At 43.4% G+C, this 24,482-nt stretch overlaps 3 protein-coding genes across 34 annotated transcripts in view; 1 reads left to right on the top strand and 2 right to left on the bottom strand.

Moving 5' to 3' along the window:
* Nucleotides 1-9,500, bottom strand: part of LOC126040407 (carbohydrate sulfotransferase 5-like) — a 66,939-nt gene extending 57,439 nt beyond the window's left edge. For 2 of the 23 annotated variants that reach the window (XM_049804774.1, XM_049804773.1), the window contains exons 1-3: nucleotides 6,066-6,147; nucleotides 5,827-5,932; nucleotides 4,891-4,935 (exon numbers count right to left, since the gene is read on the bottom strand). In XM_049804774.1, coding sequence (XP_049660731.1) covers nucleotides 4,891-4,935; nucleotides 5,827-5,860 — 79 coding nt within the window. In that variant the 5' untranslated portion in view covers nucleotides 5,861-5,932; nucleotides 6,066-6,147. The other 21 variants (XM_049804765.1, XM_049804764.1, XM_049804770.1 and 18 more) reach the window with 17 other exon arrangements.
* Nucleotides 9,501-9,940: 440 nt separating this feature from the next.
* On the top strand, nucleotides 9,941-18,415 carry GABARAPL2 (GABA type A receptor associated protein like 2). Its single transcript, XM_049804808.1, has 4 exons — nucleotides 9,941-10,052; nucleotides 10,388-10,443; nucleotides 15,766-15,938; nucleotides 17,957-18,415. Exons 1-4 carry the CDS (start codon nucleotides 10,019-10,021, stop codon nucleotides 18,045-18,047), a joined length of 354 nt encoding a protein of 117 aa, XP_049660765.1. The 5' UTR covers nucleotides 9,941-10,018; the 3' UTR covers nucleotides 18,048-18,415.
* ADAT1 (adenosine deaminase tRNA specific 1) overlaps nucleotides 15,955-24,482 on the bottom strand; it is a 33,607-nt gene continuing 25,079 nt past the window's right edge. For 6 of the 10 annotated variants that reach the window (XM_049804792.1, XM_049804789.1, XM_049804791.1 and 3 more), the window contains one exon: nucleotides 18,345-24,400. In XM_049804792.1, coding sequence (XP_049660749.1) covers nucleotides 24,268-24,400 — 133 coding nt within the window. In that variant the 3' untranslated portion in view covers nucleotides 18,345-24,267. Of the gene's footprint in view, nucleotides 16,125-16,479; nucleotides 16,782-18,344; nucleotides 24,401-24,482 lie in introns of those variants that run through there. The other 4 variants (XM_049804788.1, XM_049804794.1, XR_007506645.1 and 1 more) reach the window with 3 other exon arrangements.

The following is a 24,482-nucleotide window of genomic DNA, read 5'->3' as shown; positions in this document are numbered from 1 at the left end:
CTATAACCACTGGTACTTCAAAAAGAGTTGAAAGTCTTTCCAATAGCTAATCATTGCTAAATAGTTAAAAAAATTAATAAGCCTCCTTAATTGTTTTAATACAACAGTGAAACTGCAACAGAAATAATAAAAGTATAGTAAATGTACTGTAATTGGACATTTTGAATTCTGACATTATATTAGCATTTCAGCTGATTGTGTTAATTTAGCTTTTGAAAACGTACTTCCTTTTACAATCTAGTGGAAAATGAGATTGGAAGAGTCACTTCCAGGTAATCATCAGGCTTAAATACTTTACAATACAATGAAGCATACCACAGATTTCATGATATGACCATAAAAATTATTTTTAAAAGGGCTGGGGTTTTTTCCTTTATGTTGTCTGGAGTTAGATAAAGTTGTCCAGCCTGAACAAATGGCAGTGTCGAGGCATAGCCCTACAACACCTATTTCTCCATGCAATGCAGCTGAAGATCACAAATTGTTTTCAGCTATAGAATCACCGGTGTTCAAGAAATGAGGTCTGCTCGGTTGCAATTTTTGTTAGGAATTTTTACTGTTTTTAAGGATGGCAAAACTGGGGTGACAAAGAGGCACTCCCAGTGACTGAATACTGTTCACTTATTTGAGTCTTTGCCGGCACCGGTACAACAGTCTCCTGAAACTCAAACAGTCTGAGGACGAATGGGCTGAGGGGTGCCTTCTGTGCCCCACTGAAGCAACCACTGCAACTAAGAAATAACGACAAATTCTTTGGTCCAGTACGTCACTTTCACCTAGAAACAGAGGCTGGACACAGTAGAAAAATGGGAAAGGATTTCCCGGAACGATGGGAAACGTTCTCTAAAGCACCTGATTTCACCACCTAACTCCAGCAAGGGAAACCACCTTAACCCGAATCAGATATGTTCTCGGGGGGGGGGGGGGGGGGGGGGGGGGGGGCGATTTTCAACGGCTTTACCTCTGTCAACAACTGACTACACCTCAAGCAACGCCCAGCTCGGGACTGTACGACACCAGCACTGCGGTGCCCGCCGCACCGGCTACTGCCGCTACTTCATCAGCACGAGTCGCAGCGATAGCGCACGGCTCAAAAACACCCCCTGAAAGGCAGTGCAAGTGATTACAAACACCGTTGTTAGCTACCGGAAAAAAAAAAAAAAAAAAAAAAAAAGAAAAAAAAAAAGTCTGTCATCGCCCGGGTCGCCTACCGGGACGATGAGCCCTGTGGGACACCCCACCCCCAACGGCCCGCCCGTACCTACCCGCCGCCTCCCGGCACCGCCGCGGATCCCAGCTGCCTACAGAGACAATGAGCCGCTTTCAGACGTGGCCGAGGCGCCGGAGCGGCGGGAGGAGCCCGGGAAGGAGCCGGTCCGCCCCGCACCCGGCGCATCCCTGGGCAAAGGCGCAGCCCCCCCGCCCGCGCCGCCCCGCCCCGCCGCGCAGCACAGCACGGCACCCGGCCACCCAGCAACCAGCCGCTCGAGCGGGACCGGCTACGGCGGAGCAGCCGTGCCCGCCCCGTCGCCAGCAGACGGCGGAAAGGCCTTCTGCAAACGCCCGCGCACGGCTCGGGCAGTGGCCGCCCGGCCCGCGGGGTCCCAGCAGCCTCACCGGAGCCGTCCCGCTGCATCTCCCCACGGCCGCGGCGCTCCCCAGCGCCCCGGGCCCGCCTGCCACAACCGCCCGCCACCCCCGCCTCCGGGCGGCCTCCCGGCCCGCCCCCGGCCCAGCCGCAGCCCCAGGGGGCCGCGGTCGGCGCGGCCGCATCCTGCCGGCCTCGTGCGAGAAGCGGGAGGTCCTGCCCCACGAAGAGGCCGCTTGGCTAGCTCGGAGATACACACAGAGGTGCTTTCTTTCATCCTAGCATCACCCCGTGAAACGCCCCGACGCACGGCTCCTACCCGTCCACATTCCCACTTCTGTTCACACACGGGACTTTCCACCAGCGACTTACTTTCCCCTTACAGAGCCACTCGCATAAATCTGATTAATCTTAACGTGCCTGTGTCCTTCCTCAGTGAACAGCCTTTAGCTTGCTCTCTGGCGTATGCGTACACAGAAGACCTCTGTAGTAGCAGAGGTATTGTCTTTTCTGCAGTGGTATTTTCATTGTCTCTGTTGCTTAGCAACAAGCTAAAGGAAGAGTCCTTACAGAGAGCCTCCCAAGAAAGACTCCTCCTACCTAAAGCTCCTTTAATGCTAGTTGCAGTGGATTCTCAGGTGGTTTTTTCCTTTGTACTTCAGTTTATTGCTACAGCTGTAAAATCCTACCTCTTTCCTATTGCTTGGTTACTTACAGAAGTAGAACGCCTCTCTAAGCTTGAAAAAGGAGTCAGAACTGAAGCAAGAACTATGCTGAATATAAAAGTGATCCAGGAAGTTACCAAAGCGGAGGTGGCACAGTTGGTTTTTTTTTTTCCCCTGCTGTAGTCACATCTGCCTTTACTGCTCCTTTTACACTGCATTCACTTATTAGTCCCAGTCGTGAAACACACCTCTTTCAAAAGAAATGGAGTGATTGCTTCATGTCATACTCACTTATATGCCACCTGCAAGCAATTAATTCTTTTTTTTATTTCCTCCTTTTAACTTAAATAGTTCTCCTCTTAAATTACTGTAGAGGATTTTTTTTCCAGCTTTCTCCTTCTAAAGGCAAATAGAACATAAGGATATTTTTCTCTATTTCCTGAACCTGACCATTTCTTACCTCACATGCATTCACTGAACTGTTGCTCTGAGCAGAGTAATTTGTCATAAATTAATCTGGAAGGATACAATAGGAGAGAAAAGTGAGATAGGGATAATGTAGTCTCCCAGTATTATTGTTGTTATCTGGCATTAGCCTCTTTCATGTTCCAGTTGCTACCTTAAACAGGATTCTGTTCATCTTAGAAGACTGTTACGCATTCAATTTTTGTGGGAGTACAACAGCTCAAACCCTCAAAATGGGGTTCTGTGGTCTCTCTGGAGATTTCTATCCCTTGCTTATGCCCACCCTAATGCTTGTGCAGACACATACCAAGTTCATTCAGGGAACTGACTTGTCTGCAAAAGTGACTACATTTGGTAAAGATCATCTTCGCCATAATGAGCTCCCTGAATTAACTCATGCAGTCACACAAGCATTATCACCACTGCAAGAAAGAAGAGCTGGGACTACAGCAGACCAGATGTACATCAGCTTGAGATATTGAGGAAAGAAGCTCACGGGCCCCTTTGCTCATTCTGTGTAACACCTAGAAACACTAAAAAGCAGTAGACAGCTGCTTTGTGCGCTCTGATACAAAGCCAATTATCAGTAGTCCTAGGCTGCCAGGTACAGACTTTGAAGATCAAAGAGCAAACTGGAGATTTCGAACCAAAATACATATATGTATATACAGCAAATGCTCCTTGCAATAATTTACAATACACATGTAAACACGTAAGTTTCACATGCACAAAAATGCGTTGAATGACCAAGAAACGGCTCCCCACATTAATGTTTCACTTGCATTGAAGAACAGGCTGAAGTCCATCCAGCATGTAAAACTTGGGAAAAATGCAAGTAGCAAGACTATGAAGTTTAAAATAAGCTTAAACAGAAGTTCAGAAAGAAACTGGCCGTTTTGAGAAGGAGAAATGAAAAAGGAATAGGCAGGTCTCCAAACTGCCAGGATGTTGAATTCTAGAGGACAATGCTGTACAAGCTGTGTTTTCACATTTCATAGCTATACCACATCTTAAGAGTTCAAGAGAACCAGACACTAAAAATTTTGTTAACTAGCATCCAGAATTGTTTTAGACTCTCTTCTGCCATAACACTGCTTTGCTACAATTACATCTTAACTACAAAACTGAAAACATAATGGAAATGTTGTTTTCTTTCTTAAGCTTGTTTGGCATAACAAGTAAGCCCAGAAAGAGAAAATTAAGTAATCTTCCGTACCACCACCACCCCCATCAAGAATGAGGGACCTACTCTTTCAGTGCTTACCAGGTGATTATAATTTATTTACTTTTTATCTGTTCTGAGTTATCATTTAAGTTCTGAAAGTAATTATTCACTTGCTTTGGAACTCTGAAGCTTCTCTGGTAGCTTTTTAATTAGTTTTCTTTAAATAAATACCAGGCTTCTCTGTTTTACTCTTCCCAATTCACAACTAATGGTCTAGTGATACAGCAATAATGCCAATAGTAAGTGATTGTGCAAACCTCGCAGTCACTGTCACCCACAACCCAGTTTCTCACATCAACCTTGAATTTATCCATCCTCCAATTTAATAACTAAATTGGTGAGCTGATAACATATAGCCACAGTTACTGAAGTGTGGCTCTGACCTTAACTTATCCATCTATTTTTTCACATTCCTTATCTTTTTTCCTTTCATAGTGCACATAAACTCATGTACAAATAGTTGTTACTGTTAGCATATTATTTTCAGTGTTCAAGGTTTAGTAAAATTAAGATCATGCAAAAGCAGTCTCATTGCTTTCTACTGGTCTTTGAAGTGTGTTCCGGTTGCAAAAAAATAACTAGGTTCTTCTTTAACTGTCAAAAGTATTAAAATTTTCAGTCCAAAAGCAGTCCTCCCAGAGAAACAGATGAATGAACATGTATTTTAAAAAGGGAGCATGAACAGAACATACTTGGAACATACTTGGAAAGTTCTGATCTTCTGAAGTAAAAAGTGTGTACAGAATAAAAGCAGGTATCTATTTTTGAACTGCATTTCTTTAAAGTGTTCTCAGGCATCTCCTCAGGACTGGTGCTGTTTGCAGGGCAGTACTGGAGACACCGGCATAACTGGTGATATTGGAGTTGTAGTCAACACCTGATTCTGGAACACAAACATTTTAATCCTACTAAACACCCAAAGAAAGATAAGGAGAATGCTGACATACTGGATCCAGGCAAATTTAATAATTTCCCAAAATCCTGGCTGATATTTAAAGAAAGTCAAGGAATCTTAATGAAGAAGCTTCTGATACTACCACTGCAATAACTACACAAAGGAACTCAGAAGTAAAAAGGCACAAAAAACTTGTTAAACATCAGTTTTGTGTGCCAAATGCAAAGCCTTTGAGCCATGGAAACCCCTAAAAGCCTTTCACCGTAGTATGTAACAAAAGCTGCACAGAATGTCTGTCCTAGAAGACATTTAAACCAATTCTGTGGAAAGTGCCTATTTTGTCCCCGGCTCAGCAGAAAGTAGTTATTGGCAATACTCAGGCAGGTAAACAAACCTCATAAGAAGTGTGCTCCATACAGATTCTGTTAAACACAGGCTTGTTCTTGCCTGAGAAAATGAGTAAAGAACATAATGAATGATGAATTGTTTTGTAGGAAAAAAAAAAAAAAAATCAGGTCTGTCTGCACATGTAACGGATTTGCCACATCTACCATGGGGGTTATTATTTGGTGAGCTTACCTTGCATGCAGATTTCTAATGATTTGCTTTAGGTCACAGAATACAGTATCATGCTTTGCTAGTGGCATCCATGACAGATTGGGACAGCAGGTGCTGCAGGAGCAAAGCAAGACTTCTAAGGATGTTCAGTGTGAATGGCTAAGAAACTGCCTTAAAAGCCAGTTTAGTAAGGCTGAAAAGCAACACAGGTTCCCAGCAGAGAAAGGCAAGAAGTGGTTATGCAAGCAGAACCACCTGGAGGAACAGGCAAATGGGTATTCAGTTAACTCCAGAACTATAGCATTTGCTTGGCTAACAAAGGAAAAGTTTAGCAACAAGTCTAGACAAAAAGTTTTCATTTGGCCTACATGTGAAGGCCCAGGTAATGCAACCTAGTTATATCACAGTTTATGCAGTTTTCAAAGGATATAAGATAACTTCCACTGGGTAATGAATAGTAGCATTAATGATAAATGGTGTATGTGTTGCTCTTCCAGTCATCCAAACAGGGTTGGGATCCAAAAAGACTGTTGTCACTAAAATGGGGAAAGGAAACATCCAAGTTAAGGGGCTTTTCAGTCTTAATACAGAACTCAAATCCTCACAGAACAGCTGCCAATATGGTAACTACTGCTGTCCTGTAATTCGCAGCTATACATTCAGGCTTACCGTTTCTATCCCAATATGCGGCAATGATGTTTGTTAGATCATAGTCACTTGCAAAAGGACTTGTGCCATTGACCACAGACACCTGTTACAAGGAGATACTTGCATTATTTGTCCAATCCTCAAGAAAGTAATTCTACCGAGTTTCTTATGCAAAGTAATGATGCCCTTGAATGAATGCACATAAACATCAGACTGAACATTCTGGCAGAATAACCTCTTCCACCTTTCAGCCTAACAAGAAAACGCCAGTTCCAAAGTTCTACGCTCCACTTTGTGCAGGAGTACAAATAATTAGGGTGTCACCTATGGTACTAGGAGGATAAAGGCGGGGGGGAAATGGATGGGGAAGGAAAAAAAGTTTCCTCACATTGTATCTGGTATCCAGTCCACAATGGTTAAGTAATTGCCTCTGGTTCAATTTCAGGTCTCCATTCATATAGAGCTGAGACCCTGGCACAGGAGAAAAAAACTGAAGAAAAGCCATGCTCTGCATCACAAGTGTTGACATTCTCTGAAATAGTGAACACGAGAAAAAAAAGAATTTAGGCAGGTTGGGAGTGGGAGGAAACACAACACACTTTTCTACCTCTTTGTATCTACAGATTTTCTGCAAGGATTTGATTTTTTCCTGACTCCCAAGTTTCAAATTGTCACATTCATCTAAACAAGGGAACACCAAATAAGAAATATGAATTAACTTTTTTTTAAGTGAACTACCTTAGTTGTTAGTTAACTGACTTTATAAACCAAAGTTCCACAAGGAATTCAGCGAAGTCCAACAGTCCGTGGCTAATGATGGATTGGAGTTGCTATAACATGTGAAAAGCACCAAGATGACTAAATACATTCACTGGAGACACAATTTAAAATACTCAGCAGTCAAAGCCAGCTAAGGACTCCTGCTCTGCAATAAGGACCAAACAAGGAAGTTCCTTAGTCCTTATCAACCACTCATTCTGAAGGAAAATTTTCACATTTACTATAAAACAAACGTGGTGTGAATATCAGAATTCTCTGTGATACTAATCACTGACCTAATTCAGCACAAATTTAGGACAGTCAGGCCTTTACTCTGGGCCTCATAGGTTTAAGAATGTTTTCTACACCACACAGCTATGCTTATTAACTTGTCCATCTGCAATCAGCAAGAGTCTCTTGGATAAACTAAGCCTAATCTCCCTAGTAAAACTATTTATTGTCTCTGTGGCTGCATCCAACACTGTCCATGGGTTCTCTCTACACTAGTGTTTAGGTATTAATTACACTGTCACTTGAGATACAATGGCAGCAGAATTTTATTTTCCTGTCTCCCTATAATACCTTCTTCCCCCGCCCACTTACAAGATACAGAAGATCCTGGCAGATGATTACCATTGCTTCAAGAGCTGTTAAGTAAGCAAAATCTATGGAGTTTTAGGCTGCTGCAACAGCCTGCGCCTCCACCTCAGAAAACTAACTGTTTATGTCAAGACATAGCAGTATGTAAGAACGCACATCCTTCTGCCTACTGCAAGACTCTCAGTTATTTCCAGATGCCGCCCACACTGATATCCACTGTTGTGCATCTCTGTCCTCTATGCTGTGCTACAGTCCAAGAGAATACACAGCTTCAAAAAAAAAAAAAAAATCTAACAAAACATATGAAAACACACAGCAGAGCTAGACTAGGAATGACCCAGCAGAGGAGGAAAAAATTAAATATTTGTTAGTAAAATAAATCTTTTAGATAGGAATTTCAAATGTGGAAAGGTTCTTCCATCCTTTGCATAACCACTACTGGAATATTACACTGGGTATCTATATCACAACAAACAAAACTAAAAATGCTCACATAAAGCTGGTAGGAAAAGAGTAGAATCAGCTGAACACCAACTACATGCTCTGTAGGTTGTAGCGGAAGTTCCAATTTAAAATGCAATTGATCCATTTTGCCATCTTGATTTTTGTCTTCTTCTCTAGTCTAAAAGAATCAGTAAGAATTTTTTTTAAAGATGGGAACTTCTGTTAGAAAGAAAGACAAAAAAGGTAAAACCCCAGGGGATCTCCACAACTGCACCATGCACATACTAAGGAAGCAAATAAGCTGCATACTTAGGAAAGCAATAAAAAGCTGCTTGACTTTATAAACACAAGACTAGAGACAAGCAAGAAGCCAGCAATTTTGTCTGTTACACAATGTCTCATATGCCCCCCAGGGAGAGAAAGCTCATCAGACTCTTCAAGGTCTCTTCTGCCCTATGCCATTCCAACCATCTCCCTTGCATGCTACAAAGCATGCCTTAGTGTTGGATCTTCTGTCAGATCCTGTGTGAATGTATGACTGATGGTCAGGCTTGCCTCTTGCCATTGCAGCCTGCCTCTTAGTGGCCTCTCTATGCCAGTTCCTGGTTGTGAGCCAAGACTTGCAAAGCTTCTGTGCCACAAATGTCCAGTACTTCTGCTATCTGCAAACATAACAGAGGCAACGCAGAAAAGTAACGGTCACTGTTGAATCCCAGAAGGAACAATGGCTCTAGGGTAGAGACCATGTGCTTCAGAAAGCACATAACCTGCTTTCAGAATCAGGAGCTACCTAGCAACCCCTGCAAACTTCAGATCATGATAAGCTGAATGGCAGGCCAGGGGGCAGGAGCACAAATAATTTGAGGAAAGTAAACTGATGTGTTCATGCAAACCACCAGTGGCGCTTAAGGACATGGTTTAGTGGTGGACTTGGCAGTGTTCAGTTAATGGTTGGACTTGATGATCTTAAGGGTCTTTTCCAACCTAACTGATTCTATGATTCTGTAACACTGAGAGGGAATAAGACTGGGCTGATTAAAACTCACACGCCCCCAGTGAGTCTTGCCGTGAGGCACAAGGCTCTGCATGAAGTTGCTGCTCCTTGAAGGCAGCAGTGCATCATCGGCCGCCTGCTCACAGGCGCCGCCAACAGCCATCCCCTTGGCCCGCTGCCGCTCCCCTGTCCCCCTCTCCAGCCCCGCTCCCCACGGCCGCCGGGCCCGCCCCGGGCAGGCCTACCGACAGCAGCGGGACTCGCAGCCGGTGCTCCTGGAGCCTGTTGAACGCTGGGAACGTGCTCCACGCCAAGAAGCTGTCCGGGCCGGGCCCGATGGTGGCCACGAAGAGCACCTCGTACCGGAACCGCACAGTGGGCTGCTCCAGGTACGCGCTCTGCTTCAGCCAGAAACCTGCGGGCAGAGACAGCGCGAGGCCTCAGGACCGCGCCGGGCCGGGCCGGGCCGCGCGGGGCCGAGCGGCGCTCACCGTGGCTGCGGTAGGCCACCAGCAGCGGCGGCACGTAGGTGAGCACCGTGATGAGCAACAGCGCCAGCGCCGCGGCGGAGCAGAGCCCGGCCCGGTAGCGCGTGTGGAGCGCGGGATGCGAGAAGAGCTCCACGCCAGCCATCGGGAGCCGCCCGCCCCAGCCCGTGCACTCACCGTGGCAACGGCGAGGCACCAGACTGACGGGACGCCGCGCCTATCAACGCGTCAGGTCGCCGAGGGGGCGGGGGAGAACAGGCGCGCCAGCCAATGAGCGTGTACCGCTGCTTTCCGCGACCGACGACTGCGGCGAGGCGGGAGAGCGCCCGGGAACGGCGGCGGGACGGAGACGGGGGCACCTGCCGCGGCGGCGCAGCCCACGATGCGTCTTTCAGCGGCCCGGGAACGTCTCGGGCGGAGACGACGCTTGTCTCGCACCCGCCAGCTGACTGCATGCCCAGATGCTACAGCCCCGCCCCTCGAGCCCCCGGCCGGAAGCGCTGCGTTTCGGGTGGTTGCTAGGTAACTGGCGAGCCGGAAGTCCCGCCTGCCGAGCCGTGGTCGTTGTTGTTGTGACGGGGACCGAACAGCGACAGGCCCGGCTGCCCGGCACGAGCCCGCGCCCGCCCGCCCGCCCGCCCGCCCAGGGGCCTCGCCGCCACTGGCTCCGCTTCCTGCCGGCCCGCACCATGAAGTGGATGTTCAAGGAGGACCACGCGCTGGGTAAGGGTGGGCCCGGGCCAGGCGCTGCCCGCCGGCGGCCCCGTCGCCCTCCGTCTCCTGTGTCGCCATCTGCGCCGGGGCCTCCCGACTCTGTGTGTCCCGGTCGGCTCCCCGAGCCGGTTGTCATGTCTGTGGGCGGACAGCCGGCTACGGCCCTCGCCGAAGGCTGGCACGATGCCCGGGGACGGCGTGCCCAAACAGCTGGAGACCCACTCGGGGGCGGCAAGAGGGTCGCGATCCCCGCAGGCTCCCGTCCCTGCGGGTGCTGCCCTCTCGGCCTAGGACACTGGCGATACTACTACTATGCAATGACTAACTACGAGTTTTGTTCACAGAGCACAGATGTGTCGAGTCGGCAAAAATCCGAGCCAAATACCCTGACCGTGTCCCGGTGAGTAACCAAGCCAGATTCATCTGATAACTTGGAGGCAAAGGTGGATAAGTTTTTTCCATCCTGCCGTCTCTTTGATCAGATCCTACGAAGTAAACTTTTGTGTTCTTAGATGTTTTAGAGAGGCCCTAAACACATCTAACTAATGCAACATTCCCTCCTCTGCCCCAGTGCATATTGACAAGTAAGCAAGAGCACCTGACTTTCTAAACACTTTCCAGGCATGTTTATGGTTTATCAGTGTCCTGGTTTCTTCTAATCACAATTATATCCTAACAAATACCATCAGTGTCTTGAGGATTCATTCTGTGCCTGATCCTAAGAAAGATCACAAATTTCTTTAAACCTTGACAATCTTCCATCCTGGCTGTATGAGTAAGGTGATTTTCCCTCATGTATTACATGCCTATAACCAGACTTATCATGGTGGAGCTCCCCATGCAAACCCTGTTGTTCAAAGAGCCAGTGCAAGCAGTGACCCCTCCTTTCCACATTAATACCTACCTACCTGCTAAATAGTGAATGACCTCTCTTCTTCACAATCCCTTTTATCATGTTTCAGTCAGTGAAATGACCACACTGCACATCCTTATGTAACAGCTAGCAACATGTCCACATTTTCAACTTACCTGCTTGTGAGTACAATTTCCCGCATCCCATCTGACCACATGCCAGTTAGTGCCACTCCTGTCTGACCTCTCAGTAAATAACTTATCCTTTAGACAGCGCAGCCCAGAGAAGAACCTGTAATCTCATTGACTTTCTCTGCTGATGAGTTGCACCTAGTCACAGCATCTTCTCTAGCTGCAGTCTGGCAAGCTGACCTGATCCTTGCTTGGCTAACTATCCCCTCATATATAGACTGTAACATGCTAATAGCCATACATCCCTACAGATACCCATTTGTCCATTTCAGGAATATCCATCATAACCCTAAGGGAAAAAGAGACATTGAAACTCGTAGTGTGAGTCAAAATTACGTGATGCTGTATCAGAAATGGACAGCAAGGTGTGGATGGATACAGAAATTAAATCTCAGATTGCAGTGTGATGCTTTGTCTGGGCTGATACGTGTTTTCTGCTTGATGATTCAGATTGAGCCATGTACCTTTCACAAAATAGTTGGTATCAAATATATTTTTGGCATTTAATAGTCAAAAGTGTTTTTCAGACATAATGTATGTTTCCTGCTTTCCAGGTTATAGCCTACATCCAGAATGAGGTCAAAGTGACTTCAGTTCTCAGCTTCTGTATCTGTCCACCTGAATTTAGAGATGTTTCAGTGGTTCAAACCTATTAAAATAATATATGAACAGCCTGCCTCTGTCCTAGGGTAGGCCTTTTAGGAATATGGGAGGTGAAAGAAATTCATGCTTGGTTAGCATTGCAATTTTAAATTTGCCTGGGGAATCAAGTGGTCTAAGGGTTAAAGGTTTTACTAGAAGCAGTTCACCAACAGCCTTGACTTCCAGTTATGACAGTTTCTGCATTATGAAGCTAAAATGCCTAGTGTGTTATTGTAATCTTAAAAAAAAAAAGTATCAGTTGTTAAGGCTTACAGTATTTCTTTCAGGCTGTTCTTGGTCCTCTTTACAGTTCCCTCATACTAAATTGCAAGGGGCAGCTACTATGCACTCCTGTTTCTGTAGGCAGACCTGAAGAAATCATAAGGAAAACGCTCTCCAGATCATAAGATCACATATTTTGTAAATTTACTTGAGCATTACCTGTATGCTGTAGCAATGGGGAACACACAGCTGAGGAACGGAGACACCCGAATCTCTTGTAAGGCTTATTTCCCCAGGTGCTGTGTTTTTAGTTTAATGACTAGCCTGCATGGAGCAATAAGCCTCAGATTCTTTCCACAAATAATACTTAATTCTCCTTCTTCCTGTACCTGTTGCTTTTTGTTTGGTTTTATGTGTGGCCATCTTGCTATCTTTCCATCCTATAGTCAACTTCTAATTTCCTAATGTATGAAGTAAGATACTCTACTGTCAGTTCAGCATAATACAAAGCAGAAAATAGCATCAGTAAGTCATACCTTGACAACAGTAACATGGTAGAACAAAAAATATGCCTTGGAGTGGTTATATTCAGAATAACACATTAAAAAAAATCCAGTTTCCAGTGATAAAATCAGTGTGTTATTGCAGACCTGAGTCTACAGACATCCTAAAATAGTGATTAACATAGGCAATATTTTTTTCAAAGTTGCAAACAAAAGCCTGTTGATGCTGCAAACATCATCTTATCTAGGCATCTCTGCTTAGGCTCCTACCTGCTTTCTGTTACCAAAGGCTCCTGGTGTAGGCAGAGAACAGCCTAATTCCTATGGTGGTCTAGCAGCATAAGCATGGGTTGTGAATTTTTATTTATTTTTTTCCTTACAGCCTACATATTCCATCTGGCTCTCATTCATATATAGCTAAAACCTACACTTTATTAGTATGGCTTCACTGTCACCCTGTAACTTCATCCAATCAACTGAAGCTGTAATCATACAGTTTTTAGCATCAGATGCTTACACTGCTGTATTATCTGTCAGTGTAAGTCTGGTAGAGCAGAGGCACACAGACAAAATGACATCACAGCACCTTTCTGGTGATTTGGTGAAGTGCTCAACTGGCATTGTTGGCAGGCCAACTGGTATTCCAGGGCATACTGCAGCCATGCTTGATTTCTCTTCCTTGAGGCATTGTTAAGCCTGGCTGAAATGCATAGTGGCTAGCTGTGGGAAGTCAGTAATCATTGCCAGATTAATTATAGAAATGCAGAGAGCATAGATGTCAAATCACAAGCAGTACTGCAAAACATTGTAAAAAAAATGAATGTGGTCTATAGCCAACTAGAACCTTCCATTATACCACAGTTCACACTGCAACTCTATCAGAGTTTTGACTGTATTCATATATAACATGGCTTCTTCAATTCTGCACTGAGTCACCTGAAGTATGCATGTGCCCCTCCATAGCATGACAGTTTCTGATGTACTGGTGCATGTTGTGTAATGGTACAGTATGCTGCACAGATGAATACAAAAGACTTCAGGGAGAAAATATTAATGAATATTCTGATGCTGTAGATGGAAGCCTGAGAGCTATTTTGGCATCTCTGGTTTCTGCACAAGCAAAATGGTAGATTAGATACTAGACTAGGCTGGTGGTTCTGCCTCCCATTTACCTAAATGCTGATTTATTTTTTTTTTAGCTTCAGTGTTACTGAAATTTATTTCTAATATTTCTTCCTTTGTTTTTTTCTTTTGCTATATGCCATATCAAGGCAGTTAGTTCTGTCATCCGTTAGGAGCAACTTGGGACATTGTTTAAAGAAGACAGTTAAGTTGGAAGGGTGGAGGTGGTGTGTATATTAAACCTGCATTTCTTCGTGTTGTGGGATTTTAGTCATATGACAATTTAAAAGAGGATAGAGCATGTTTGTTGCAAACTAGAATTGTGTAACACAAGATTTCAAGCAATGATGATCACACTTGTATGTCCTCTGAGGAGCGACTAAGGACTCTGGGTTTGTCTAGTTTGGAGAAAAGGAGGCTGAGGGGTAACCTCATTGGTCTCGCAGCTTCCTGAGGAGGGGATGTGGAGAGGGAGGTGCTGATCCCTCCTTCCTGGGATCCAGTGACAGGACGCCTGGGAATGGTTCAGAGCTGTCAGGGGAGGTTCAGACTTGATGTTAGGAAGCATTTCTTTACCAAGAGGGTAATCAAACACTGGAACAGATTTCCTAGAGGCAGTTGATGCCCCTGCCTGTCAGTGTTTAAGATGCCTTTGGACAATGCCCTTAATAACATGCTTTAATTTTTGGTCATCCCTGAAGCAGTTAGGCAGTTGGGCTAGATGATTGTTGTAGGTCCCTTGCAACTGAACTATTCAGTTCTATTCTTTCTTTTTACATGGTTATAGTAACAAAAACAAAATAAGCAGCATCTGCACAAAGGGAATGCACTTCCTAGATCACCTGCCATTGCTCAGGTATCAGTGCTGCAGTCTAGTTGAATTTTTCATGACTGCACTAGAGCTGAATGGAGCAAGGAAAGAATATAGTTTGTTAGCATCAACTGGAGTAAGTGAGAAGACTGAAGTCCTGGACTCCTTCCTTCAATCACCAGTCAGTTTAAGGGTAATGGTACAGACAAGCCATTCATAAACCTGAAGTTTTCAAGCTGCCTGTGCTTCAAATGTCTTCATAGATACCAGTTCCTCTCTTGCCCCTGCCCCCAAGCTTTTGTTGCAGAATACACTATTTTTGGATAGTGCACATGGGGAACTTCAGAATATTTTTGAAAATTAGCCATATTTAAACACAATAGGACATTACTGTCCTGGTATGAATAAATTACATAATGGTTGAGGTGGGAAGGGACCTCCGGAGGCCACCTGGTCCAACCCCCCCTTGCTCAAGCAGGGCCACCTACAGCCAGCTGCCCAGGACCATATCTTCTGAGTATCTCCAAGGTGGGACATGCCACAACCTCTCTGGGCAACCTCTGCCAGTGCTCCGTCACCCACACAGTAAAAAAGTGTTTCCTGATGTTCAGAGGGAACGCCCTGTGTTTCCGTTTGTGCCCACTGCCTTTTGTCCTGTCACCGGGCACTGCTGAAAACAGCCTGGCTCCATTTTCTTTGCACCCTCCCCTCAGGTATTTATACACATTGGTAAGATCCCCCTCAGCCTTCTCCTCTCTAGGCTGAACAGTCCCAGCTCCCCCAGACTTTCCTCATATGAGAGATGCTCCAATCCCTTAGAAGATCTTTGACACACTTTGTTGGACTCTCTCCAGTATGTCCTTGTCTCTCTTATACCAAGGAGCCCAGAATTGGACACAGCACTCCAGGCTTGGACTCAACAGTGCCACTACAGGGGTAGGATCACCTCCCTGGACCTGCCGGTGATACTTGGCCTAATGCAGCCCAGGATGCCATTAGCCGCCTTTGCTGCCAGGGCACGCTGCTGGCTCCCGTTCAACTTGAAGTCCACACTGCAGTAATTTCATATCATCAGTGTACAAAAAGTTAAAAAAATCTGCATACTTTCCTGTCATGGATTTCTTTTAGGCATATTGCATCTTTTTACCCCATGCATAGGAAGTTTTGAGCCTTGTATATATGACTGTAGGTTTCAGTACAGTTGTAAAACTAGGTTTTACAGTGCTGAGCCAGTCCTACCTCATTTGGTTGCGGTCAAGAAACTTTTTTGTTCCCCCCCTCTGCTCACTGTTGTAAGCCCGTACCAACAAGCGATTTACCGAAGCTGTCTGTTCATACCATTCCTGAAAAGCCTGACCTTCACACCTGCAATTTACAGGTCATAGTGGAGAAGGTCTCAGGATCTCAGATTGTTGATATCGACAAGAGGAAGTACTTAGTTCCATCTGACATCACCGTGGCTCAGTTCATGTGGATCATCAGGAAGAGGATTCAACTGCCATCTGAGAAAGCAATATTCCTCTTTGTAGACAAGACTGTCCCACAATCCAGGTGAGAGGCTATTCACTTGGTATTCAGAACCATTTCAGCAAGCCTGTGCGTATCAGAGGGACAGTAGCTCCCCTCTTTGAGGCTTATTTGGTGATTTTAGGAGGTGTTTGGTTACATCTTAATCTCACCACGATAGTTTGGTTTTTTTCTCATGAGTTTGATAAACATCTTATTTCTTGAGCTAGGCTGAAAGGAAAAGTGACTGAAAAATATATTGTGATTTACTTCCATAGCAAGAGGGTGAGCTCTGGAGTTAATTATGATATCTTTGGTTGAGTGCAAGAACATTTACATCATCAATGCCAAAAACAAACAAACAAAAAAAAACATTCTCAGCGTAACAAAAACTTTGCATGTTAAATACTCAAAGCAAATGCCATAAATTATTCTGAAAAAACGTTAACCTGTCAGCTCACAAAGAAATTATGACATTGCAGACTAGTTGCTGTTACTTGTTTTAAAAATTACTTATTTTCTTCTATAAACACAAATGCAAAGTTACTATAGAAAGGTTTTTCACATTGCTTTTATATAAGTTTCATTGTTGTCTGCCACATACAGAATAACGTATAGCAGAAGCAGCTACTACAACTGCTTTCTATATAAGATATTTTAACAGCGCTTGAGGAAATAGTATGTCATGATGTTATGTGGCTTAGATATAATATTATTCTTATTAATCCTTACCTGTGTAATAGTAACAGTTCCTCCAGGTAACCTGTCCAGACTCAGTTAGGAATATTTTTACTTACTTTGTGATACACAACAGGGACCTGCGAGAATCATCTTTTTCTGCTTGTAGGAATGCCTATATGTCATCTTCTTAACAGTGCTGTAGAACTGCTAGGAATAGGAAAGAAGAAAGGGCACACTGTCTCATCTCAGATGTTCATGATGAGACCATCTCTGCTGGAAAAATAGGGCTTGAACCTTCAATATGAATGTGAAAATGATAACCTGCTCACAGATAAACAAAAATCTAATCTGTTAATGGCTTTGCTCCTCTTGTCGGCTGAGTTTATTACATAGAGCACTAACTCTTGACATCCTTCTCCTCCAGAAGTTGTATCTACTACTCACCAATTCCCTTCCTTTTCAAGTACTGCCTGCAAATCTTCCCAGCTCCTCTCTTGGGTAAAAAGCCATGATTGTTTTCCCTATCACTCACATTCAGCCTGCATCTTTCAGTTCACTAGCCTTTCCTCAGTCTCAGGGAAGCCAGAGAAAGGCGAGCTGAGGAGGCATCATTTGTGCAACTGACTGACATCAGCTGCCTGTTTCATCTGTAGATAGATGGTTGGAGCAGTTGTACTGGCCAAGTAATTGCTTGGGTTTCTTTTTGTTTTCAAAATACAGACATTGCCCTAAAAACCACAACTGCTTAGACCGTGAAGGCCCACATGCCTATTTAGTTTAAGAAAATTTTCATTTGATCAAATGTTCAAAACCTTATCCACTGAAAAAGCACTGGTTCAGAACTATTTTAAGTCATTGCTTTTTAACAATGTAGAAAACAAAGCTTTCACTCCCCAAAACAACCTGGACCTTCAAGAAATGGTCCAAAAGTGCAAGTTTGATAGACTTTGAGACCAGAACATTCAGAACTACACCAGGTGGAGAGAGAAATGAGACTGCTCACACAAGAAGGTATTAGTGCAGCTGCATTCAAGGAAGGTGCTTTCAGGCTATTGATGCTGGTATTAGTCATGGCATCAATAATGGATGATTCAGAACCTGAAATACATTCAGTGACTAGTTTCCAATAAAATAAGGAAGCATTCTGACAAATGCATTTGTGAAGAATTAACAAAAACCTAGACACTGCAGAAAACCCAGGATCATTTTGCTAACTTGGGAGTCAACTGCTTTTCATATATCCTCATTTTTTATTTTAATTTACACACAGACTTAAAAGTTTTAGCTTTTATTAATCTTTGTTTATGTGAGGTTCTTACTGTTACCATTTGCAGCTGTCATGATCCAAGCAAATAATTTCTTTTTTCCCCCCCTCCTTCAAGCTTAACTATGGGACAACTTTATGAGAAGGAAAAGGATGAGGATGGATTCTTGTATGTTGCCTACAGCGGAGAGAACACATTTGGTTTCTGAATGGTGGGTCTTGGCTAGTATACCATCCTGCTGTGTATCTTGTAAATAGCTAATAATTTTCTGTTCTGACATCCACAGAAGTTCCTTCTATATACATGCATTTGTAACTGGATTTATTTCTTAATATATTGATAGGTCTTGTTATATTAGACTGTTAAATTATAAAAAAAAAGTTTTGTTGGTTTTTGTGCATTTTTTTTTTCTCATGGCTATGAATTCCCAGAGCCTCACTCCTTTGGGGGATACATTTGATGACACTGATTAAATAATAAAGCAAAGTAGTTGGCTACTAAAACATGAAAAGAAGAATACGCATTTATTCTGTTTTGAGGTGTTAGTTTAAGAAAAGTAAAAACATTAAATTAGTATTGGGAACAGTGGATTTGATGGCTTATCCTAAGCAGGAACAAGATGCTGATCATGTTGAATTGAGCTAATATGTTCCTCTTTCTCAATTAACAAACAAGTACAATAAAAATTCCTGTCACAAACAGGCGGTGCTGTCATTTCTTTACCTTCATTTTAGCCAGAAAGTTATACATCACATTTACTAGACACTGTACAGCTTCACAACCTTTAGTATGATGATACAAGGAAGAAACGAGGAGCTATCTGTAGGTTCCAAAACCAATAGCTTCAGAGCTACTAGGTCTCAGCAGGAGAAGAGCTATGCCTGCCCACAGGCTATCAATGGAGGAGTAAATACCATGAGCTTTGGAAAGCAGGACCTGGGTGACAAAAACATAGCATGTAAGGAAGGGGCACCTAGGAGAAGGAATGATACAAATGGGAGACCAGAGAGCTGGAGAACTGGAAGGTATAATTTGTACATGAGAGTTACTGCAGAGAGAGAAATAACTCGTAAGGAGTTCAAATTAAAACAGTTGCCAAAAAAAAAAAAAAAAAAAGAGCAGTAATTGTGTTACAGGTAGTTATATAAGTATTGTCCTTTCCAAGTAAAAATTTTGTAGATATTATAAGGACATTACAGAACCAAGTATGCGAAAGAACAGCTTTCTATACGCCTGAGTGGTGCAGCCGACACACCCGAGGGATGGGGTGCCATTCAGAGGGACCTAGACAAGCTCGAAGTGGGCCCATGTGAACCTCATGAGGTTCAACAAGGCCAAGTGCAAGGTCCTGCCCCTGCATCAGGGCAAACCCCAGTATCAACATAGGCTGGGGGATAAAGGGGTTGATAGCAGCCATGTGGAGGAGGACTGGGGGTACCAGTGGATAAAAAGCTGGACATGAGCCAGCAATGTGTGCTCGCAGCCCAGAAAGCCGATTGTATCCTGGGCTGCATCAAAAGAAGCATGGCAAGCAGGTCAAGGGAGGTGATTCTCCTCCTCTACTCCACTCTTGGGGAGGGGGGCAGAAAAAACACCTTATTGACCTAATTGCACCGTACTGGAGTTCAGGCTTTGATATAAAGGGTAGCAGTGGGTTGGAAAAGTACCATCGCTTTGAACTTTCTAAGCCAGCAAGGAAAACACTAATTACAGTTTAGATTCCTAATAAAAATTTTACTTCGTTTTCACACTACGTGGTACAGAAGACCTTAGTTTTTAAAATAATTTAGTCACAGTGGAAATTTTATCACTTTCCAAGTCATACTAACTCAAACTCCCATGAAGTTGCATTATGCCTAGAATTATGTTTGGCTCTACAGTTATTCACAGGTACTGGCAGAAGGACTCCAAAATGAGAAGGTAGGAGCCTGTGAAATGCTGACACTGCTCTGTTATCGAGGCTTGTCACACTAACAGTGCTGCTGCTGCACTGCATCTGAAAATGTGCTGTTGATTTCAGTAAGCCTTTCATTATTCAGTATAGCACTGCTTTAGTAAACATTCTGTCACTGCTTCCATCATGAATTCCTTCCACCCCCCTCTTTCCACACATTTAGTATTAATGTTTACTCTTAACAGAATTTTTGATTCCAAAGGACGAAAAGTGGGTTCAACTGTGATTCATTACCAGAAAATGTTCTGTTTCCTTTAAGCTGAAACTTCACAGTTTGTCTATGGTTATCAAGTAATATTTTTTGCTAGCTGTTAACAAGAGAGTAAGAAACGCAACTTAAAACTGCTAGATAAAGCTAATTACATGCTAGCACATAGATGTATCTAAACAAAACAAGGGAAGATGAAGTTTTATTCCCAATGTTATGATTGAGGTGACTTTTGGATTACCCTTCATAAACCACAGATCTACTCTCTTTAACGTCTCTGTAGTTATTAGTTTAGATTTAGGAGCCCAAGTACACAAGTAATTCCAGAGAATGCCAGAATAAATGTTCTACAGCAGTAACTTTACCTTTCATCTGCAGATGCACTTAAAATGGCAATAAAACATCAAGAGATTTCCTTTTGAAATGTACAGATTAAATGCATCCCTTTAGATAGCACAGTCACTCTTGTAAAATTATCACAAGCATTTGGGTCCCCTATGATCTTTACTTTCTGTTAAACCTTCAGGACTGGGAAGACATTTCAATTTACACACTGAACAGAAAATGAAGAAATACCTCACTATTCCTACAGCAACACTTGTACATCACCTGTCTTTAAGCTAACTTGAAATGTCATCTCTGATATAACCAAGCCAGTACTAGATGAATTTAGATGGTCTATCCTCATTATCTTTCTTCCACCTGTAAACCACTGCTGCAACCCTATTATAATGACATCATCAGATTCCTGGGATGGTTATGCTTTGAGAGAAAGAACTGCTACATCCCTCAACTACATTTGGCTCCCAGTTTTACTCCCAACACCTTTCTTTCCTCCTTACCAACAGTAGCTTCCCAGTAGCAACTCACGCTCCATTTCCATACTCGCACCTCAAGCATTTTCTCCAGGTGGGGTTTCATAAGCAGCTAACAGTTTTTAACAAGTGAAAGGAACCCTGGCTCTACCTCCTCCTGCCCTCAGCAGCGCAGCCCTAGCTCTTCCTTTTCTCTAATGTTTACTGGGCTTATTGCAAAGCTGATTTAACTTCTAGTGAAAAGCTACACCTCAATTTGGGCTCATGGTTTGTTTTTCTACAAAGACAGTAATTTGAATAGTCTTTGATTTACTCTGAACATACTGAGATCAGTAAGCACTCCAGCCTGTGTAAGGTGAGCAGCAAAAACACACTGTGAAGATCAAAACCTTGCTTTTTCAAAGGTAGTGGGATGCTAGCATGTTTGTCTCATGGAACTGCGGCCTCCAGCTCAGATTGTTTACTTCTACACTTGGACAAAAACACTTGTTTCTATGCTCTGGTTTTGACTTCCTTAAAGGTAAGCAGGCGGTCTGCCCTGCCTTCTTACTGTGATTGAGAACAGAATGATTTCTCCAATAGTGAAACTGTTAAAGACATACCACTCAAAATACAGATTACAGTTTCTTTGTTCTGGCAAACAGGGACCATTGGTCCCCATACTAGTTTGGGAAAGTCAAGGACCCATCTGGGTAATACAGATATGCTCTGTAGAGCATTTCACACATGCCTTGGGAATCTTGGTGCCCTCATATGCTCTGCTGCTCCCATTTCCAATAGTTTGGTTGTCCTCTTTAACCATGCACTGTGGGCACTTCATTCCCCCTACTTCACCTCCCCACAACACTGCTCCCCTGTGGCACAGTCTATGCATTCTACTGTTCTCCCTACACCTTGCCTATCTCTGTTTTTCAGTGTCAGCTATTCCAGTGCAAAGGAGTGATAGAAGCTTGGAACACGTCAACTGCTACCTTCCAGGAGCAGTTCTTCCAAAGATCTGCTGACAATGATGAAAGTTTAGTTTGCTACTCTTCCAAAAGCAGAGATTGTGTTGTCTTTTCTCTCTGCATTTTTCCTTTCTGATTTTTAGAGCAGTTTCTCAGTACTGCCTACAGCATTTGCTGACATTTTAGAATTAAACACACGCAGCATTTAAATACTTACTTTCAATCCCAGACATGCCAGAGAGGAAAAGGAGCTAAAACAAAGCAGCATTTAAAAAGCTGAGGGGCTAAGCCTGCAGGAGCTTATACTCCCTCTCTTCGTGTATTCATTGACTCACTTTAGGCTTAAATAGGTCCTCAACTCCATCCAAAAAATGATGTTAATATCAGTGTTCAGCACTTCTAGAACTACTTTTAAACCTGTTAAGTAGCAGAAAGCAGCAGTCTACAGTTCACAAGTATTTTACAAATGCACGGGAAAATCTTACCAGGAACAATCTTTCCTAACAGCCAGGCTCAAATTTTAGGAAAGAGTTAAAAGAATTTACATCATATAACTACTCATCTGAAAACTAGTCTGATGCCAAGACTACAGAACAACTAGCCTTATATAACCTATTTTAATATTGCAGCTGGATAGGAAATGGGAACATTCCAGTCTGGCCAGCAGGGTCTCTACAGGCCTTGTTGATTAACAAAGGGAAACTAGGTACATTAAGGTATACTTTCTGCAAGATTTCAGGGAAGGACAAATTTACTGGTTATCTCTTTAGGTACACTACAGGACTCTGCCCTTGGAATGCTGTTTGGTCAATTACAATAACTGCTACCATTTCTCTTCAGCAGTTCACCCTGTAGCCCATCTGCAATGGCATCTGGCCGTTTTTCATCCTCTGATGACTAATGCAAGTCACCGTTCTCCATAATCCCCTGCCCTCTACAAACACATACAGCGACTTCCGCCCCCCCCCCCTCACCAATACAACTGTTCTTTCTGCATTTTAGTGCTGGATTTGAGAGGACAGGCTTATATACATAGAATTCAAGTTCTTTGTTATTTATTCAACAAGCAAGAGAAAACTATTCTTATTTGAGAAGTCAACCCAAGTGTGAAGTAAAAGGATTTGCTGTAATCAAGTCTCAGACTGCAATGTGATAATGTACTGTTCGGTCCTGTATGTAGCTCAGTAGGCTGACTGTAAAGGCTGTTTGGAGAACTGTTGTGCCCATTTTTCAAATCCAGAACTATAGTAAGATACCAAAGAACAGAAAAGCAAAATCATTAAAGAATTCTTTAAGTTCTAAATTATCCACTTCTTTCATCCTGCCATTGCCTTGTCCAAACATTTTATGAATTGCAGTTTACAACAGAAAAAGTACAAAAGGGGAGTGTGCTCAGCAGCAGTTACATAGTACTGCTCACAAAAGGCAACAATTGGGACAGAAAGTTTAAGGAGGATTACCCACTGTTTCCCCGCAGCTCACAACGTTGACTGTTTTGCCATGCAGATGTTACATGGTAATAAAACATAAAGGCTGCCAGAGACTACTTCCAGTCGCCCCCAAAGCATCTCCACCTTTGCCAGGCTGTTAATGAACACTTGCCAGGAAACAGTGACATAAATGGCTAAGGCATCCCTGCTTTTAATTAACCATGTATCACAGGGGGACAGGGGGAGGGACAGTGCTTGAAACAGTAGAAAGTAGGTAAATGTTTGCCTGGAATTAGACAGGATTGGCAGGTTTGAACTGGGTAATTGAGGAGGTTTCTTTCCTGCCCATGGAAACAAAGCAGTTCAAGGGGTATCTGGCAAAGTCCTGAAATTAAGAGAGACGCATGGAATATCATAAGTGGTATTATTTGGCACAGCCTTCTCCCCAGCACTCTTTTGCTTCTGCTTTGGGTATATTTAGTAAATAGAAGCTTATATGAAGGACTGCCAGAAAAAAGACCCTTTAACAGAACTAGTATTTCCAGTTAGAAGCAATGCGGCTGGGGACACGGAAAATTCTTCCAGGCAACAGATAAGGAGAGCCAAGAGTTATAAAAATACTACTTACTATACATTAGGGTTGTCCCAGCAACACAAGAACAACCATAACATTATGAAGAGTGAAAGAAAAAAGCAGCACTAAAATTTTACAATGACAGCCTTTCTTCCATAGCACTGCTTCAATTTCAGTTGACATTACTTCCACTGCAATGGACTATGGCCGATAGATCATATCCTCAGATAACAGAGGATAGCACATCACTGCTTCCTTTCTTTTGGAGGCATATTGTTTCACGCTGCTCAGAACTTTAAGTCTGCAATGATCCTTTTCTATTTCAATAAAAAGGGAGCTTCAACTCAACCAAAATAAAGACTTCTCTAAATTGCTTTCCTTTTCACCCTTGTCTCCTTACAGCACATGAACTAGAGGACATCTTTTCCTGGCCCTTGAATTGCAGATGTATCTGCTGAGCACCAGGGCTTACTGCTGGATTTACATAGCCACATGTATTCTCATGTGAAGTGCAGGTATTCCGTGGCATTCTTGACCCAACCCAGCAGGGCTTGGCTACGCAGCACTTTCCAGGCTTCTTGATAATTTAATGCAGCTTCCTTGTAGTCCCAGTAAGTTTCTAGAGTCTTCATCCTGACAGAAAATGCACAACAACAAAAACATTTCTATTATCCTATTGGATGGAATGTTACAAAATGAAAAAAGCAATCAGACA

This window comes from Accipiter gentilis, chromosome 7, assembly GCF_929443795.1.
Source record: "Accipiter gentilis chromosome 7, bAccGen1.1, whole genome shotgun sequence".
Lineage (NCBI taxonomy): Eukaryota > Metazoa > Chordata > Aves > Accipitriformes > Accipitridae > Astur > Astur gentilis.
The sequence above is the reverse complement of the archived record's forward strand: the minus strand, read 5'-3'. Positions and strand labels throughout refer to the sequence as shown.

Bases quoted from the DNA above. Each gene is read 5' to 3' on its own strand.
- GABARAPL2 (XM_049804808.1), top strand. From the start codon at position 10,019: ATGAAGTGGATGTTCAAGGAGGACCACGCGCTGG. The intron at 10,053-10,387 runs GTAAGGGTGGGC...TTTTGTTCACAG, and splicing joins CAAGGAGGACCACGCGCTGG to AGCACAGATGTGTCGAGTCG. The intron at 10,444-15,765 runs GTGAGTAACCAA...TGCAATTTACAG, and splicing joins AATACCCTGACCGTGTCCCG to GTCATAGTGGAGAAGGTCTC.